The sequence below is a fragment of the Cyprinodon variegatus genome, unplaced genomic scaffold, assembly GCF_000732505.1.
Source record: "Cyprinodon variegatus isolate N-32 unplaced genomic scaffold, C_variegatus-1.0 Scaffold21, whole genome shotgun sequence".
NCBI classification, from domain to species: Eukaryota; Metazoa; Chordata; class Actinopteri; order Cyprinodontiformes; family Cyprinodontidae; genus Cyprinodon; species Cyprinodon variegatus.
The window spans coordinates 1778482-1799060 of record NW_015150474.1 but is presented as its reverse complement, the minus strand read 5'-3'; the positions used below and the strand labels follow the sequence as shown (position 1 = coordinate 1799060).

The window sequence follows — 20579 nt, the reverse complement described above, 5'->3', positions numbered from 1 at the left end:
GAGGTAGCTGAATGGACTGACTAGTTCAAAATAAAAGGGATAATGTGTGTGTTTGTCTGAAACTGTGGAGACCAGAGAGGGTTCAAACAAGCAGATAGTTGGGAAAACAGGAGAGAGGGGAAATGGCAGGTCAGGAGTCAGGCTGGATTTATGGAGTACTGTTGCAGTTTTTAAAAGCTTTCCTGCGTCACATTAACTCCAGTGATTACAGGGGCAGTGGGGAGGGCCAACCCTAAATCATTTCCACTTTCATACAGCTGTAGCTCTCTCTGGTTGGATTGTGGGGAAAACATGTGGCACAGCTGTTGCCAAATATGAAAGGCTGGGCGTAAAATGATCATAGATGTCATTGTTTGGCGTTAATGGATTCGGAGTCCAGGGAGGCTGTCAGGGTCAAACCTTTCAGCCTAGAAGGGTTTTGACTGTCTACTTTTCAATAATATTTTCTCTCTTGATCCATGACTGTTTGGCGGAGACAAAATCAAAGTCATTGCTGACTAATGAAAAAATTGTGGTTCTTGCGTGTTTGAAAATGTGCCCTCCTCTTTGTAATTTAGTTCTCAATGAGACATGCTCAACATTAGTGAGAATAGAAGAGGTGATCCTCTCAAGCAAAGCAGGAAAGAGATAAAATTCTGGTTTAGGTAGGAAACTAAAAACCTCAGCATATTTTCCAACATCACCTCTCTCCAAGTGTGAAAAGCCTCATTAAGAATTAAGAGTTCAAACATCAGAGCACAAGCTGGAGCATGAAAATTGTCAGTTCTTGAAATTCGTGAAGCTAAATAGACTCGTTTTAGATAACATTGTGCAGAATGATCTGGGTATTGCAGCATTTAGAGAAACATTAAAATCATACCTAATTGTCTTTGACTTAAAAAATAGGGCTATTACCTATGTATTTCCAATCACCCAGCTTTATTTGAAAACATATTCTAGCTAATTTCTGATATTCTTAGAGTAATTGTAACAAATGAGCTGTTGCAAATGCATTCCTTTTGTAAAATGGGGGAGGGAGAAAAAAACTATTTTAAGGGCACCTGTGACATAACTATGTGTGTGTCAGGGAGCATTAACTGTAAGACCTGTATTCTAGAGTCAAAATTAATTATCATTCGGCTTAAGATTTAAGTTGTCATGTTACATCGGAATAAGGTCAGCTGACAGCCTTGAGATGAGCTAAAGGAATACAGACCTTCACCTCTGACATTCATATTTCGTGGACACTCTGTGCCCTCCCACACCCAATGTTAATCTTACCTCATTGCATTGTTTATATGGTACAATTTTAATGAGACTGTAAATATAGATTTTAACTAGTCTTGATTGAAGAATTAATGTAGAAAGGAAATTTATTTATCTAATAAAAAAAATTATAAAATATTTGATCATGCTTAAAAATATAAGCTTATTAATGACTTTTTTAGCTTCCTTTGCTAGAGCACCCATTTAAAATCAGCTGCAGATCACTTTACAAATACAAATCACTTTGTCTGACCTTCTTGTACCAATTATAGAATGGAATAAAACACAGATAAAATTAACTTGTGATTTCTTGAGGAAATTGTTGTTAAAAAATAAAATCATATTTCTGGCAAAAGATGTATGGGGCTGATTCAGGGCCCCAGCCGCCGTTTGCGGACGTGCATAAAATATGTGGATCTTGGGGCTTTCCATGCTGATCACACAGGCATAAGTAGCATGTTTAGCATGGCCAGCTATGTCTCTATGTTAAGCAATTCCCATGATTTCTAGTCTGAAAAAGTTTAAAAACCTAAAAAGGTAGAAACAGAGCCTCTTTACATCACTGCTTGTTTACAACAAAGACAGGTTTTGTCAGCATCACATACTACACTTATGATGCACTTATGGTGTATTTACTAATTAAAAAAAGATTGGGTTGAGTTTTCAAGTGGTTAACCTGCTGGTCACGGATCAGAGCCAGTCAAGCTGAAAATCAGCTCCACTCCACTCACTAGATGATTTCTTGGTGTATATTTCATTTTAATTGTGATTCAGCTCCCTTCGCTATTAGTGCAAAACTTCATTAAACTGCAAAAGTCTTTTACCAAATGTAAATTTAATTAATGACCAGATGAAGCCGCTCTCTACTGTTGTTTCTAATAACTTTGGACATATTTAGTATCATTTTATTAAATAAGCCTCTATTGTTTGTCATTTTTATTTTTCAGGGAAATGAGCAGTCATGGATAACCAATTAAAAGTTCATAAACCCTCTGATCATTTTAAAATCGGAATGAAACAATGAATCTGTTATGTTTATATTTGAAGCATGGGCAATAATTGTGGCACCAGAGATTGAATGGACAGCCTGGTGCTTTACTAAAATTTCCAGTGTGTCGATATATTTTTACAAAAAAGGGAAGGTATTTAATAAATGGGCAATAGTGGTATAGACTTTTTATTTTCTGAGGGACACAATAAATCTTATACTTCACTCCTAGGCTTTCTATAAAAGAGAATGCTGACTTATTGGTAATATTTGCTTCAACCTGTAGTGTCAGATAATAGAGACTTGCTGCCAACATACACAACTGACCGACAGCTCTTGCAGGATGTAGACAGAAGATGCCTGAACCCTCAGGGTTTGAAAAATGTAATTTTATAAAACAGGAGAGATGTATACATCTTAGTATTTTTGATATATGCAAATTCAATTTGAACATGGACTTAGTTGTTTTTATCTTTATCAGCTTGTAAAATGCTTCCACATGCCCCTATGGAAAACACAGTTTTCTATTTTCCAGGATTTATTCTATGCATAATAGCAATAATAGCTTCTGCTTTAATTAAGAACAGTTGGTTCCAACCATTTTACCCATTAGTATGTCAACACACTAGAATCTATATAAGGTTGATCTGATTCCTCTAGCAATGCTGTTTTGTTGGAAATATGTTGCTATCACCACCACAGGTCTTATTTGGTAATTAGTGTTGTTGATAATGTCTGATAGAGAAGTCACATTAGACTTTCATTCTGCTTGAACCAGAGAAAGAACAGTTGGTTTGTTTTTTCTCAAAATAGTACCCGATAAAACTGTAACACCTTCTGCGGTAACTAAATGTGTTTTCCAATGGTTATTACAGTGCTGATAAAATACAAAAGCAGCAACCAAAATGAATGGAAATTGCATTGAGCTTTCATTATGGTACACATACCAAGAGCGAAAAACTAAAAACAGTAGGGTTAGAGATCCATCATCTGATTCCAGTTTGTTTAATAAACTGAACAAAGATTAAGGTATAGAGCAAAAACATCTTGTTTGATGACAGAAATGTTTACTTTTGGCTTGAAGCCTAATTAAAATACATTATTTGCATGTAAATGTATTTCATGTAGCAGTCTATTAGAAGTACTCTACTCTGATGAAATTGATTCTCAGGGTTGTGCATATAAGGAATAAGGAATTGTTCCTTTGTAAAATCTCATAAGGTTTTACAGTAATCCATAGAACAGAGCCAGCCTTCTTTATTAGCTGAACTTCTTAAAGTCATTTTTTTCAGGTTTCTACCACAACAGATGATTTTAGTGCAAATCACACTCTCCAGAACAGTATTTTAGAAGATATTCAACACCTTGCTTTAAACCTTGCTTCTCTAAAGGACCGAAGCTTCCTTTAAGAAGCTAAACATGGAGAAGCAGCATTTAGTTCCTATGCTCCACTTATCCGGAATAAACTTCCAAAAAACTGGAAAAGTGCGGAAAGCCTGAGTTCCTTTAAATCAAGACTAAAAACACATTTGTTTGGGATTGCCTTAGACTGTTCTAGTTAGACAGTTCAACCGAAACATCATTAGTTCAACTTTTTTATTTTCTTTAGTCCGACTGTTTTTAATATTCTTTTTTTTATTTCTGCATTTTTTTCCTACTTGCTTTAATGCTGTTTTATTTTCCTATATTTTAATCATGTAAAGCACTTTGCATTGTCTTTGTACTGAATTGTGCTATACAAACAAATTTGCCCTGCCTTGCCTTGCCTAATAAATACAGTCTGTTCAGTCCCTTTTTGTAGACCACTTCACAGCTGTGTCTTAAGTTCAGTTTGCTGTTTAGTTGAAGACCCTTGTATTTACCCTCCTCCACATCTTCTCCCATGATGGTACAAGTGTTTGACCTTTTTCTGTTTTCTCATGAAATCTATAATTATCTTTTTTATTTTTTTACATTGAGAATAGGACTGTTTCTCCCCACAAACATGGACGCAAAGCAGTCCACAACCTCTCTGAGCTGAGCCTACTCTATTGTCCATCTCCGATGCACCCCATGACTGCAGCATCATCACAGTATTTCTGCAGCTGAAAGTAATCTGTAGTTAAAAGGAACAAAGTCAGAGCGAATGGTGAGAATAAAGTCTCCTGTGGAGATTTCTGATTGCTTGGTTTAAACATTCGTGGTCTCAAGCTGTGGTCTTTTTCTTAGGTAGCTTTTGATTTAAGCAATTATTAAAGTTTCTACCTGAATCTTCTGAGGTTTCTGACAAGCAACTAAGGGTGAATTGTATCAAATGTAGTGATAACATTGTAGAAAATGGTCCTCACCATAAAATGTGCCTTGTCTAAATCTTATAGGGTTTGTTAAAGCTCGTGTTTGATTGCAATGGCAAGGGTTCCTGATGATTACTTGTTGGCTTACTCAATAGAGATGCATCGCTTCCTAATTTGGGAGCCGATTACCAAAATTGGTATCTGCCGATTCCAATATTGCCGAAACTGATCACAGTAAAATCTTAAATTCTTCAATACTGTTGTCTCATTTACAAGGGAAAATTATTAAGTATAAAAATTAGGAGATGAGAATATATCATGAATTGACAACTGTTCAAGTTAAGGAGGCAGGGAGACAAGTTTTTTTTTTTTTTTTATCAAAATGGAAGACAGAAAATAATGTTGACAAATGATAAAGTAGGGAATGCTCTAAAGAGGTTTGAGTATTGCTTTTAAAAAAGCTGCATTAATTTAGACCTAGAAGAACTGTTTCCCCATTCTACCTTTAGGGCAGACACAGAACAGCCGCTGCCTCGCTCTGGTTGTATTCTTCGTACTGGTTCCGTCTCTGGGAATCTGGTGAACCAAGGGAAACTGACAGCTTAGATTAGCTTTCAAAGAAAAAATAAAACAACCTTTATGGTGTACTTTGCCAGTAGAACAGGTATACAGTTGTTAGAGGCTGATGAGGAGGTCTTGGACAACTCTGGAACAATCCCCTGGTTCAGGCTAAGGTCAAAGAGGTATTGTAGAATCCCACAGAGCTGCTCTGCATAGTCCCTCAGAACTGGGGCATATAACATCTGTATCAGGCACTTGCTGGCAGGCGGAAGAGGGAGGGAAATAGAGCAATACCATGTTCTGCCTTAGTTGGGAAAAAAACAAAAAGAAATAGCAGGGTCCATGACAGAGGTTGAACACAAAAAATTAGGTGTGACAGTGAAGCTTCAAAACAGGGTTAAATGTCTGTTTATTCCTGTGGCCAGGAGAGAAGGAAGCTGAGCTGGTTCCTGAACTAAACCCATTTAGTTGAGTGGCTCTGCGCAGACATCCACATGTTCAACCTCCTCCTACTTGAAGCCTGTTGTTATCTTCATTCCAGATCACACATTTCTCATACTGGTCTGTTACAGCTTCCGCTACAGCTTACAGTATGCCACTTTCTTGTCTCTCATATTGTCTTTATTGCACTTTGCACAGAATTTCAAGGCAATCTGTTTAAAGTAGTGTCAGGGAGTACTTGTATACCTTTTTATTGCATGCTTACAAGTGTCACACTCTGCTTCAGATTGCCACAGACAAACACAGAGTGGCCAAAGCAGAAATTATCCTTCTCAGCTATAAACTTGTAAACATATACTATGACTAAATTTTTACAACCGGTCAATCAGGCCAATATGTATATGAATACTCAGTGCTGGGTGTCATTTTCACAGACTCGCCTATGTGATTTGAGGGGACCGGATCAATCGCTAAATCAGTCATGTGACCTGGACTGCCACTTTATTCTACTCTCAACTCCTCCTAAATACAAACAGCTAACTATGCTAAAAGTGTACAACTGTGGCTAGTGTTGGCCCAGGGATTAGAGAAGTTTGCTTGTGCTCTGAGAAGGTTGCAAGTAGCTGGTTCGATCCCCACCAACTCCACCTTTGTGTTCTTGAGCAAAACCCTTAACCCACACTGCTCCCAGGGCTCCACATAATGGCAGCCCATTTCTCCCAAAGGGGAGGGGTCAAATGCAGACAGTGAATTTCCCCATTTTTGGGACAAAAAATGGATTTACATTTACATAAACATATGATTCCTCATCAGATATAGTATTCACTCTCTGATGTAGTTTTCAATCTTGGAGTGTGGCCTTTTTTGCAGCTAATTCCATGACTTCTCAATCTGCTGGTCTGAAGTGACTTGCTTTTAGATTCCACAACACAGAGAGGGACTGTTTCATTTTGCAACAGTGCAGTAATGTCAGTTGCTTTCAGGGGTATGATGCATAAAAGTTACAGGTCAAGTGTTCCAATGTTTTTAAAAATAAAAGAGTATTGCTTCTTGTAACTATATGAATCCAGCAGTAAAGATAATCAAATAATAAATTGGAATGAATCTAATCTGCTTGATTTTTCCTAAATGCTGATGCCAAGGAATCTTAAATGGAAGCTTTAGGGACAGAGGATCTTTCATATCTCATATGGAATGGCTTTATGACAGATGACTTTATAGATTTCCTGGATGAGAGGCAATCTGTGATTCTATGTTTTTTTTTCTAATTCTGAATAGAAGTGTTCTGACAAGGAATTCATACAGCAGAGTCAATGCATGCTTTCATTTTAGGCCTTTAACACTAGAAGTCATGGAGAATTTCACTTTTCCTACAAGCCCCCCTCCCCTCTTCAAGTTTGTGTATTCACTCTGCCTTGCTAACTGTCCCTATTGTAATGCAAATAACCTCTAATATGACCAGTCCTTCTACATGAGACTGGATAAAGGCTGAAACAAACTGGCATCAGAACAAGCGCACGCTCCAAACACTTTCCATTACCTTCCTTTGCAACATCAGACCTTTTGCAGGAATATCTTGATAAGTCATCTCTAAATCTTTTATTTAGGCAAACCTATTGAACAACCAGATATCATATGGGTCCTAGTTCCTGAGCTATAACCCAGCTTTTCCAACAAGACAAGGCAGAGCCTTTTTTCAGGGCCCTAGCATTTCTGTCAGCTGGCCTGTTCATAACTGTTAGCTAACTTGACCTTTCTTTGCATTATTTATTTAGTGTAACTCGTTCAGTTTAGCAATATTTTAAGTAATTAAAACTCTACCACGGCAGTTTACATTTTTCTTGTAAAGAAAAAAATCCATGCTGTGATTAGAGAACCTCAATTCTTGTGCTTTGATTATTTCATTGCAACTATTATTTTTTTATCTTTAATTTCTTTAATGTTTTCATTAATTTCTGCATGAAAACATCAACTAATCTCACCATTCTCAGCTCATTTGACAAGACTGTGTCATCTGCTGCAAATTGTACATAATCAGTCATAAACTCGGCCATGGAAACAGTGTTGTCTTCCTGTGAATCCTAGGCTGTTGCCTCAAAGCTACCTTGTCTACTGTCTTCTGACACTTCTGTTTAATGCAGATTTCCTCTTAAAAAAGGGGTTATGTTCTGTGTTGAGAAAACCAATATTGTTGTCAGACTTCTCGTCCAAGAAAAGCCCATACTTTAAAGTTGTTCAACATTACTGCTTCACATTTGCATAAAACAAATCCAAAATTTTCTTGCTCTGCTGGAGAAGCTTACACATTTGTGAAGCATTGAAGGTATAACAGAATTAAGCATGATTAACCACTGTATATTGACACAAGCAGTTTTGGCTGAATGTAGCTTAGCAACATCACATGCCACAGATGCTGGGATGTAAACAGTTAGCAAAATTACCCTGGTATATTCTGTTGGTGAGTATGGATAAAAAGTTACTGTTAACAGTTCAATATGCAGGGATGAAACTTATAGGGAAACATGGGATGGATGACAACTTTAGTTGTTCAAATGTAATGCTAATACACCGTTTTTGCCTTTGGCTCTCTAATCACATTGTCCATAATAGATTAAGATATGCCTGAAACTCTCTTCCTTCCCTATCTTCCCCCTTACTCCTCCTCTCGTTTTCTTGGCACATCCTTTTAAAAATTTTCTGGGACAACGGGATATTATTATTTTAGATTTTGTGATTTTATTCAGTTTTTTGTAAAAAAGTTTGGAGTAACTACGTCGTGTTAGCTTTTCATTTCATAAACTAAGTAATTTAAATAATTACTTTCACATATTGGTGACCCAATCACCTATAAATTCTTTAGTAGTGGGTTAAAACGGTTGGATCAATTAGGCTGGTTTTCATAATCAGATTATTCTTGCTGCAGTAGAGGAATTCTTTCTGTTTTTAGGTCAGGGACAGAGCTGAAAAGCTGACTAAAAGCCATAAGTGATGATGATTGGCTGAGGAGCTGCAATGTAGGCAGATGTCTGGGATGCATTGATTGCTCATGCCGACGAAGAGGACAGGCACAGGGCAATTACAGAGATCTCTGCAGATCCAAGTCTAGCATTTCTTATAATTTCACCCCTTAACTACACTGACTTAAAACTGGGTGCTTTTTCATAACTTTGCAATCTGCTTTGTCAGTGTTATGCTGAATTCACTTGCATGATATACTGTTACACAGACATGAAGTACAGCCTTTTTGTTTGCAAGTAGCTACAGCCTAGCACGGTTACTAGTGACATTTTGCAGTCATTAAGTTTATTGCTAATAACTCAATTACTTTTTGAGAAATATAAGTAGTAATAACAATAGATGTTTAATTTTTAACATATACAGTAACATATTCAACACTGATGGTTGCTATGGTTATCGGTTATAGCTAATGTCTAAAATAAAAAGATGTCACCAAAAACCCTTCCAGCTGCTTAGCATCCAACAACAGAGGAGAAAATACCTCAAATCTGATTATCAATAGGAGGAAATGGACTTCTTTTGAAAATAAAATAATGTTTTTTCAAGTTATTAAAATAAAACTGATCAAATAAACTAATTTAACATGCAGTTGCCTCAAACATATTTTTGTTTTCTTTTCAGTAGACAACCAAAAGTAAATTAAAGAAGGTTTTTTTCAATTTTAAAGAACAAAAATCAAAAAGAAAATGTTTAATTAATTTTTTTTTTTGATAACACACCATGGAACAAGCAAAGAAAAAAAAAATCCATTATATTTCAATGCTGCATGCTGATATTTCCAAGGCAACAGAAGCGGTTAAAATTGATACTTTTTGAGGTGAAAAAGAGAAATACATTGCCATTTAATCGACTGTGATACTTGGGCATACAGCAGCGCTTTGCAGAGCCCTCAAAAGGTCACAGCAACAGGGTTTTTTTAGAGGACTGCATTTGTATTACCTGGCGATAATGTTTGCATTTCATCTGACTCACTGAAGAAAAAGCTGGAATGAAGAAAGACAGACAGATGCTGTTATATAAAAGATACAAAAACATGTTTTTTTATGATTAAACAAGTGATGAATGTTTAAAGCTTTATAAAACTAAAACCACCGATCAATTCCTTGGTGCTAGCAATATCCTTTGAAGTCATAATAACCTCTTGTTTTTCAAACTGATCGCTGTTTTGAAGCAGTGCACTACTATTGCTCAGCCAGTTAAGAGCTTTTTTGCTTATTTAAAGACCCTGTTCTGCTGCTGTACCTGGATACACGGTTTTTCATCTCTGAAAGGGTTTAGAGCAACCAGAGAAATAATTGGTAGCCCTCCAAGTGGATCCAATGCTTTTGTCATACTTATTTGGTTTCAGTGGTTATGTATTTAAATTTATGAAACAGAACCAAAGAAAAGCATAGTTAACTACCTCTGTTAGCATGAGAAAATATTTCAATTGTCACAAGTGTTCAATTTTGATGAGTTGGTGGGGACACTCCCAGGGTGGTGGCTGATGGACCTACACTTATGCAACCTGAACGCTTTCATTAGGTTTTTGTATTTTCTAAAAACAAGCCCAAACATATATTTATTGATTTCTTTCCTATTGTTAAAAAACCAAGACTGCCAAAATACATTGATATTTATATTTATAGATAGTTAGATGGATACATTCAAAAACATTGATACATTAAAAAATGACTTATGACGTTATTGATACCAACAGCGATATATCATGCATCCCTATTATGTACACAATTTCCATTCTTTCTGTCTGTGTGTCCGTCCATCCGGCCATACGGACATATATGGAAAACTGGAAAAGTACAAATACTAACACAATACTGTGCAAATTATAAGTCTCAGACATCCAAGCTGATAATCTGATATGATTGCTGATGATTGGATGTATGGAAGGATGGACGGATGGACAGACGGACGGACGGATGGACAGATGGTTTCCTTTCAGCTGCATCAGTGATTATCCTGCTTAACAAGCAGCAAAATCTAACTAAGAATTTTGTCCCATTTATCATTAGCAACCAAAGTTTAGGTATTGAAAGTTATATTTCAAAAATTATTGATAAGCTGGTTTTTACTGTATTGTTTGTGCTTAAGTTCTTGTAGGTTTCTCAATTTTAACTCTGTCTCACCTGTGAGTCTGACTCTGCATCTGTCTCTTACTAGGCTGCCAGAGGTATTTCTGAATCTTGCTAAATTACAAGAGACAAATAGCAGTTCAAATATAGCATAGGATAACGTTTCTTGTAAACTTTTTTTTTTAATTAAGAGACATATGTTGCATATGCCAGTAAATCTGTTTTACCTTTAAATCTGCAGCTGTCCCCACTTGTGTCTTTGTTCCCTGTTGAAAAAAAAACATTTATAAAGCTGTCTACTATTATAATGATGCCAGTGAAACAAATTTTCAAGTTATCTAGAAGTTCTGCGGTCTGACTCTGTCTGTTCAATAACAAAACAACAGATACAGTATGTGTTAATTTTTACATGTAACTGTAAGTCATGGTCCTCTGAGAAGTCGAGCTTTTTTTAACTAGTAAAGAAGAACACAATATTTAAACGCTGTTTTGTCAAATGTACTTCATTATAATACTAACTTGTGTAAACTTGAAAAAGCTCCATATTTCTAAAGAACAGATTTTATGGTGGCATTTCTATTTTCTTCATCAACCTGTCTCCTAACTTAAACTTATATCTAATTAGCTGCCTGTTAAAATTAAAGGAGGGTTTTTGTGTGTGTCTCTCCTCCAACATGTACGCAGTGAATAGGGAAGGGAAATCATATTATGTCTCAAAGTGATAGAGCCGATTATGTTACAACCATAGGTTTGAGTACTGGGAGAAAGGTGGGGGGGGAACTTACTGTAAACGCTCTGAACTCGAACATCTGCACCCAAACCCAGTCACTGTTAGCTAAAGTAAATGAGCAGAAAGAGGGGGAAAAAAAGCAGGAATTATTGGCGGGGACTGTCTGCGCCAAGTCAAAGTTGATTGGGAATGTCCTCACTAGAGTTTAGACACTGAATTGTCATTATCTTAACATGCAAAAAAAAAAACACCAAATAATTGTTTTACATACACATTTTCCATTTTTTGAGAGAATCGTTGAAGCCGAGTATCTTTAAAATGATTTATTTATTTATTTAAAATGATATTTTTAAGAACTTCACATACATTGAAGCAGAAGACATCCATCAAAAGAGGTCAATCCTTTCTCAGACTATCCAGTTTGAAATTTAAAACAAAAGGGTCAATCGCAGGGCAAGTACAGGCATACAAAGAATCATACCTTTTTTTTCGACTGCCAATGTACAGCGTCTTGTTATTTGTGTTTTCCCAACCTCTAACGAAACATTTGTCTTAGGCTTTACATCTGACTAGAAAGAAGGTAAAGTTAATTGATTTTAGCAGTTCAACTCAAATCACCAGCCTGTGGTTCTGCTGAAGCGCAATGGAATCCCAGGTTACCTTGATAGTGACCTGTGGTGATCTACATTACTGGGTCTGGTGTCTTTAGCTTCTCACCTTTACCGACAGTTGGGCACAACAGTACCACAAGGATTTGGCAGGTTCTTTGGATTTTTTGGAATACAGTGGCGTCATACTTCTCTACTTCAAAAGTTAAAAACTTCCTCAGTGTGCCATTCATTCAGGGCTGTTGTGTGCCCAGCAGGTATTAATAGGTTGGGTGGCACCAAGTAAAAAGATCCAAGCTGCCTTGTTGTTTGGCTCACAGTTGTTGGGAAGGTTCAGTTACGAATCCTGCTGCTTTCTAAACTTTCTAAGCATTTGATGGTAGCGAGGACTGTCCATTGCTTTCATGGAAAGAGGATAGGAGAACAACTATTTTTATATAGCAGCCTGTGTTTGCAAAAATAAATAATCAGCCTAACACTACCTGAAGAGGAATAATAGCTGGATTTCAGTGTATGAAAACCCAGCTACCCATATGTTGATAAAGGCAGTTTTAGACCAGCCAGGAAACTTTGTTTTCCTAACAACATTTTTAATTACCTTTAACAAGTGACACTTCACTTGCCTACTGATGGTGGTCGGAGGGCCCGGTGGCGCCAGTGTACAGCAACCTTACTTCTGTCAGTGAACCCCAGGGCAGCCGTGGCTACATAGCTTGCAGTTATCAGTGTGTGAGTGTCTGAATAGGTGAATGACTGAATGCAGCGAAAAGTGCTTTAGTCAAGTCCTTCGACTTGAAAAAGCACTATATAAGGACAGACCATTTACCATGAACTAGTTCTTGCAGGTAAGAATAGAATAGTTTTGAACTCTGAGGAATCACTGAACTTTTCTTACAGAAATCTCAGCTAAGAATAAAGCGGCTGTATAGAAAACTTTTCTTTAGAGCTTCATCTCTGCTGCCAGACGTAAACCGGTTTATTTTAAAATAAAATTGTATTTTCGCTATCCTTAAATGAACATTTCTGATTTGTCTCATAACGTTGAATCCAGGGGAAACTACAGTTATCTCTGGTCTTGTTTACAGTGGGCTCTGAAACATTTTCTTTGATGAATGATTCAGCTGTACATGAAATATCAGACTAGCCAGTTCATTATACACACAAACACATCAGCCGCCTCTAGAGGAGCATATCTCTGACATATTGTAAGAGGTGTTTCTGGGGGCTTTGATGATGTAACTAAACAGAAATTCTGGTCAGTTCTGAAGAGGTATTTTTTCATTTGATATCTTGAGAAGATGGTGGTTTTTTTGCTGATGTAGTTTGTTTACCAGCTGGATGGAAGAATCACAACTTTATGGCATTACTTTGATACCAAAATCTAAAAGCTGTTTTAAGGTTCAAAGAACTATCTTTTTTGGAAAGCTGGCTCTCACACAAAGAGTCGTCTCTTTTGGTTCTCTGCCTATAATTATTATTCTAGACCTCTTATTTTAGCTTAAAGGTATAGTGGAGGATGTTGTTTTTCTGGGTGGATCATCAAAATAAATGGACTCCTATTTGTCAATCATTCTTGTGATATATTTACATAAGGCCGTCCTACGTGCTCGTCCCCATTTTTACTTACCGGTGGCCAGTCTGACATAGTGGAAAAATCTTCTTTTGGAAAGTAAGCTTGTATGAGCAATGCAAACAGCAACTTTTAAACAGAGCGTGCACGAGGAGACATGGGCTCGTGCATGCTCTCACACGCGTTTAATAGACGTTTCCTCTCGAGAGCGGGTACAGGGTTGTGCATATGCATTTTTTTGGAAAGTGGAGAGGGCGGGTCTTTTAAAAAATTCACGACTATCCTCCACTATACCTTTAAGTTGGCCAATACAAGTATTTTGTATGCTAATAATTCATTTTGTGATCAGAGGTTATACTTGCCTATATTTATACATTTGTTCTGTTATTAAAGAGGCATACTTAATTTTATGAAGTATTTTATTTAAACTATCTGTTTTCACAAAATGGTTTGATCCCATATCTTTACATATGATTGGCCACAAAGCCACCATGCCACAAGTTGGCTTAGCTGCTGAATGGGTAGTAAAAGGAAAAGAAAGCAGGGACCTGAAGTTACTCAATGGGAGTCAACTCTTCTAAATCACTGCAGTACAAAAATTGTCTGTCAGATCTGTTGCTTATGATCATAAACCATCACCACACAACAGTAGAAGCAAGAGGTTGTGATTTGAGGAAATTATGCTCCCCAACCATGGAATGCTGCGATAAGCTTTGAGCCTGGTTTCACTCAGGATTGTGTCCTGTTGGAATATCAGTGAAATCACAGTGAGGGCGGAAACTGCCTTATGTCTACCAAAGCTGGGATGTTTTTGTGTTTGGGCATGAGAGGCCATGTGAATCTGCCTCCCGTTGGCAACCAGACAGACAGCCTGCTGTTGTTACAAAAAAATGTGGAAATTACATTTGGTTCAGCACCTGGTGACCAAATTGTGGAAATAGCAGACGTCTTTTCTGCCAGCTTCTTTTTCATTCCTTGTTTTCTTTGAGACTCAAACTGTGCATTAAATGTTGGCAAGCTCTGCTAAAGGACCCCACACTGTCATGTGGAAACTCTTAATATCCCAGAATTGAACTGAATGCTATTTTCCTTTGGTACTTTTTCAACCCTTTTACATGTTTGGGTAAATTCTGTTTATTTTACTGTAGATTTAGAGTTTTTATTTTTATTCCAGTGATTATCTAAAATTGATTTAGACAATAGACTTAAACTTCCTAAAACTGGAGAAAATCAGCTGTCAATGTGGTTAAGGGTTTTCTTTTCACATCTCCAATAATCGAAAAGCTGTACGTTGCAATATTTTGGAGTTGATGGCGGTGCCATACCGACATCTTTTAAACCACTTTATGGTACGATTTGGAAAATATATACTTTCATCTCTGAAACCGTTTTGCCTCATTTTCTCACTGAAACTTGCCTCTAACACCTTTAAAATATTAAAACTTTGCTGCTACTTTTGGGAGTGTGGAAGTGGGGCATAGAGCTTAGTACACTGAGCTTTTTCTGTCACGTGGGATTGCACAATATTAAATTAAAATGCCCTCTGAAAGTAACTAGATTATTTCTTTTCAGGTTCTTTATTTAAATAGGATAAAAATTATTTATTTTTTGCTTTTTTTCTAATAAAAGCATTACAAATTTGCAATAGCAAGTTTACAAAAATGTTTCTCTTCAGACCAACAGTTGTTTTATAGTCCTAACTGGATAATTTTATACAAATATTTGTTCTTCCAAAAAAAGAAAATATATAAAGGGACGTGCATAAATCCACCGAAAGATATGCACAAAATAAGTCCTTTAGCTTTGTTTGCAGGCACAGCAGAGTTGTCTCTAACAGTAGGTTTAACTGGTGATGACAAGAATCCAAATACATATTGCTGCTTACTATTGAGACATCAAACCAAAATGCCAACAAAGAAGTAAATTTAGTATGATTACCTTAATAAGATTTTGCACTCAAAAACAAAGTGCAAACAAAGTGACCTATTAAAAATAAAGTTTTTTGTCAGGCAGTGAGATCATCGCACAGCTTTATTTTTAGCTCTTTACTGTAGATGTTTCTTTCTGGATGAATCATTTCTCATGCAAGTTAAGCATTCTCCGAATGAGACTCCTTGTTAAGAGCTTTAATGCTGTTGGCCTGGCTGCTGTAAGAGCTTCAAAGTGAGGCCACTTAGTTTTCAAGAGTTTTCATTAATGAGAGCCAAGGAAGACAAACCAGTGTTGTGAGAAGACATCTTTAGTTTTTGATCTTTGGTTCTTGGGACATCTTTAGTTTTAATCTTTAGTTCTTTGGACAAAAAATTTTCCATTCATACAGATATGAACATATTTAACGTATTGGAGCATCTTAAGTACCGTCAGAGTCAGTCCTCTGATGTCGTTAATCTTTAGCATGGATGTCTGTGAGACATTTCTTGTTCAGTGCAAATTCACTTACAGCAACTATATGTTCAACATCTGACAGAGACCGTTATAGAAGATGCCTTTGAAGTTTCAATCTTCAGCTAAAGAGCCCTAATTTTTTATGTAAAAATGCTATGTTTTGTATTTTAAACTCCTTTCTTTCAGAATTGTTTTTCTATCATCTAACCGTAATTATGCCAGTGAACTCCTTTCAGCAGGTTGTGATTCCTGCTTCTGTCTTGCCTTTAAAGTCCTGTGACAGCTCTCTGAGAGGAAGAACAGTCCTTCTGTATAGAAGCGTTACTGGAGGCCTCACATTTAGTTTCATGGGCAGCACTCTGAGTTAATAGGCTGCATCCTACAACTGGAGTAAAAAAATCTCTGCTTGTTTACAAGACAGAGTTTGTGCCAAGAACATGACAAACGCTTCCCCACACTTAAAGCTAAAGGCAACCGCAGAAGGCAGCATATTAACAAGAACACCTAAATCTGTCTGCACTGTTTAACCTCCGAGATTTCCATTTTGGAAAAAACGTAAGAATTGTATGAATGTTTAAGGATTATTTATTGCAGGCCTCCTCTAGTTTGGGAGAGGCAGTCAGTATGCTATAATTGGAGGGTATGATCAGGTGAACATGTGTTAATCCTCATTTATTTACAAGTGTGGAAGTTGCAGTGGTTTAAAAGTTTGTGTGGGTGTTGAGGAAAGACTTAGTCCACTGAAAGAAATCAATGCGGCCTTTTGTAGCAGTAGATCCTATTGTAGCAGAAGGAGAGCAGGCAGTTCCAGGCCGACTGATGTGGTGTTGGTGGACTTTGACGAGCGTTTAATGATGCGTCACTGGGCTAGACAGGTGATCAATTTATTTAGGCAGTAATGTATGTATCCCCTGATAAATCTTTAATTAATGGAGAAAGAAGAGGACAATGGGGACACAGAGGATGGAGGCATGTTAAAACCCGCCAGGGAAAAAAAGGAGGGGGTTGCCCTCTTATTTCCTTTTTAATTAGCTGTAAACTGCTTGATACTGCTGTTGTTTCATTACATTTCCAAATGCCTTCTTCAAGTTTAATCCTCCTGGAGCAAGGCAAGATTTTCATTCCAACAGTAAAGTAAAAAAGTATTGACATGGAATTCATATCGGATGTAAGTAGAAGCCCAAATACTACAAATATACTTTAAGCAATGAGTCTGGAGCGTTTTATAAGGTCGTACTTGTGCAGCGTTCTTGAGTTCCAAGGTGCGGATTTCTAAGCCAATCTTTGTCTATGAAACTTATAAGGCACCTGCAATGGTCTGTATGAAAAGTTGCTACCCAAGCCTTCACTGCTGAAGAAAAACATGTTGAAGCCTGTAAAGTATTTTTTAGCATATAGCTCATGTGGTTGAAAAAAGAAGAAACTAGGGGAATCATCAGGTTTGATTTAGGGCTAGATTTGTGCCTTTATTTCAATTTACCTTTGCACTAACCCCACACTTGTAGATGTTTTATCCCAGGCTTTCAGTTTTTGAAAGCATACTTGCCCTGAGTCTATTGTTGCAGGTTTTTACTGTAATTTTTGTGTGAAAAAGTGCTTACACTTTGACTTCAAATGTTTTACATCTACCTAAAGGGCTGTCAGAAATTACTTTTGTTAAATTTAGTGTAAAATATAAAATACTAATGTAAAGATGAGTGCCTTTGCAACTTGAATTTTGCGCTTTGTTAAATAGCGATAATGTTGCAACTGCAATTAATTGCCTAGCCCTAGTTTAAATCCAATCAAAAATCAATGTGAAGAACTAAAGATGAGCATGCACAAAGCAGGATTTGGGAAGCTTTTAAATGTCAGTGCAAATTGTGTGAAAGGCTAGTTTAAAAATAAATCCAGTGCAATGAATGAGATGTGTTTACAGGAAATGTCCTCAAGTTGTTTTACCAAAGAAAGGCAGTTTTTTTTTAAGCATGTAATACACAAAAAATGTGCTCAAGATTTCCATTTTATGGAATGGGGTTATGGTCTATCTTTTTATTTTTTATTTACTTTAGTTGGATTACTCTTGTTACTACCAACTGGACTAAATTGTTTGTTAAAGCACTTATTTGGAATATACTAATGAAAGGATCTTTCATTCTTCCCCTCCTTACTTAGAAATTCTTAGGTAACCCAAGTGAAAAATACATTTGAGGATCCTTATGGTTCCACTTTAAGGCTCACCATTTCTAAGCTATAGCAGAGCAGCAAATCTACTACCTGTGCACTTACCCTTTTTCCACTTTTCATGGACAATTGGCTTCTTTTCTGGACCACTGCACTGCTGTGAAACAGGGGCCACAAGAACCACATACATCATGTATAGTACTGTCCACAAAAAACTATTTGTTCGTCTACTGCCTTTTGAGCCTTTTTTGTTTTTCTCCACTGGTTTCTTCAACTCCTTGTTTGTTTTTTGGGGGCAGATGGATCTTTTTTGGAGCAATGCAGAATCTTATTAAAATGAAAGACTAGGCTGGGGTCGAAAATCGATTCACACATACAACCATCTTATGTCCTTTTGCTTTGGATGGCATTACTTTATTGTCAGAAACAAAAATGAGCACTGTTTGCTCCCTCTACTTTACAATATTTTGCTTATACTAGAGTCAAACAGATAGAGGAGGTTGAATGTTCATAGGGACATTAAAGTGACAGTGTGACTCTATCTTTATGCATCAATCCACTCTGCATTTGAAAGATTTCTGAGTGTGGGTGGAAAAAAGTCACACTATTAACTTTCCTCTGAATGTGTGGAGGAGATTGTGTTTATGTTTTCTATGAATATATTTTGGAAAGACATTAAAAACCGCCAGCCTTCTCGGTTGCATGCACCCAACAGGAACACAAACTGATAAATAATTTAAAGCAAACAGGAACAAACTCTATATTTTTGCAATGTTTCTTACGTTATCAGTTGATGTTTAATGCTGGAACATTTTTTAATTAAAGAACAAACTTCAACAATTTATCAAACTCAGATTCACTTATCTGTTAAATGTACTGCAATTTGCTGTCTGTCTTTAATCTGTAAAACCACCGCACTGCCGTAATAAGTATTGGAGTTAGCTTGCACACAGAAATTTACATTATTTGACCAACATTGACTAACTGACCAGGACTTCTACATGATTATCGTCTCTTGTCAGCAATTTCTTAGACTGACTGTACAGTGATTGCCTGAGAGTTAAGGAGAGAATGAGAGCTTGTTTGTCAGTGAGAGGTAATGGGGGAGGGGGTTATCTGTGAAGTATAGGACTAAAGTCTATGCACGTATTTTACAGCATGAGAGTTCCTTTCAATGTTGTCATAATTAGTCTTTGAGTTTGGAAAGTGAAGATGAAGTCAGACAAAATTAGGCTAACCTGCCCTCAGGTAATTATGCAACATATTGATGTCCAATAACCAATTCATGTATCTCCTTGGACTTTTCCAACTCATCTCCTCTATGATACCTTTCAAGTGTGCAGAAATTAATCTGCAGCGGTAGTACTATTGGGATTGAGTATTATATGCAGTGGAAGAGACTTGGCCAAAATGACTATTTTTGCTAGATTGTCTTGATTTCTTACAGATAGATTAGAAGTCTGCTGTGTTTTTTGCTTGCTAATAATTTCCTATCATTGATATCGCATTTTCTTTCTTTCTCTTGCGTTGCAATCTGACGGTTAAATTTTCTGTCACTGCAGGTGAATCTGTTGACAGCAGGAGCACTGGTGGGATTCCCCGAGGGTACTGGAGCTTTTCTTGGGTAGCCGAGGATGACCTAAGTTTTCCAAATGACACCGCAACCAAGTCAGGTGAGTCGGTTGTTGTCAGCTTCCCTTAGACAGACAGACAAGGTGAGGAGCCTCTGTCCTCTACAGTCTTTGTTCCCAATTGGCCTCAATGCCTGGCGTCATCTTCCTATCAGCACATATGAACGTCTCTGTCTAGCTGGCTTCCGTTTATTGCTGCTGGCAGCATCAGAAAGCTTGGTTTGCTTTGATCAGCCTGGCCATGAAGACTTCCTCTTGTGTAGAGTTGCCTTTTTTACCCTGTTTAGTTTCATATTTTCCAGGCAACATCTATGCTAGGTAGTAATTATAATAAAATATAGTATAATAAAAAGGGTTACATAGAGAAATTAATTGAAAAAATGTTTTGTTAAATAACATTTTTTTGCTTTATTTAATAGGCTACAATTCTATTATCACCTTTAGCCTAAACATAAACACTTAGACACAAGCAAATATATTTAAAGATTTAAATATAATCAATATTATTTATTATATGAATATAATTAAAGATTGTAACAGAGCAAGAGGCCTTAAAGCAGCGGTCCCCAACCACCGGGCCACGACCGGTACTGGTCCGTCGGTCATTTGGTACCGGGCTGCACAGAAAAAAGTGTGTGTATATATATATATATTAGGGGTGGAACGGTTCACAAAATCCACGGTTCAGTTTCGGTTCACGGTTTCGGGGTCACGGTTTTCGGTTCGGTTCAGTATATGTTTATTGTTACACCGAAAAATAAAAAAAATAATAAAAATTAATGAAAAACAAAAAATTATGAAATTAAAGCTACAGTGTGTAATAATTACAGGAATATACAGTCAGAAATGTAATATATTATACATAACTATGTTATTTATCATCATCTACGAGCT

At 36.8% G+C, this 20579-nt stretch overlaps 1 protein-coding gene across 3 annotated transcripts in view; it reads left to right on the top strand.

Annotated features, from left to right (window-relative positions):
• The window catches only part of LOC107094958 (ALK tyrosine kinase receptor-like), a 506212-nt gene that overhangs the window by 192283 nt on the left and 293350 nt on the right, over positions 1 to 20579 (top strand). For all 3 annotated transcript variants that reach the window (XM_015390903.1, XM_015390895.1, XM_015390885.1), the window contains exon 2: positions 19617 to 19727. In XM_015390903.1, the coding sequence (XP_015246389.1) occupies positions 19617 to 19727 (111 nt within the window). The remainder of the gene's footprint in view (positions 1 to 19616; positions 19728 to 20579) is intronic.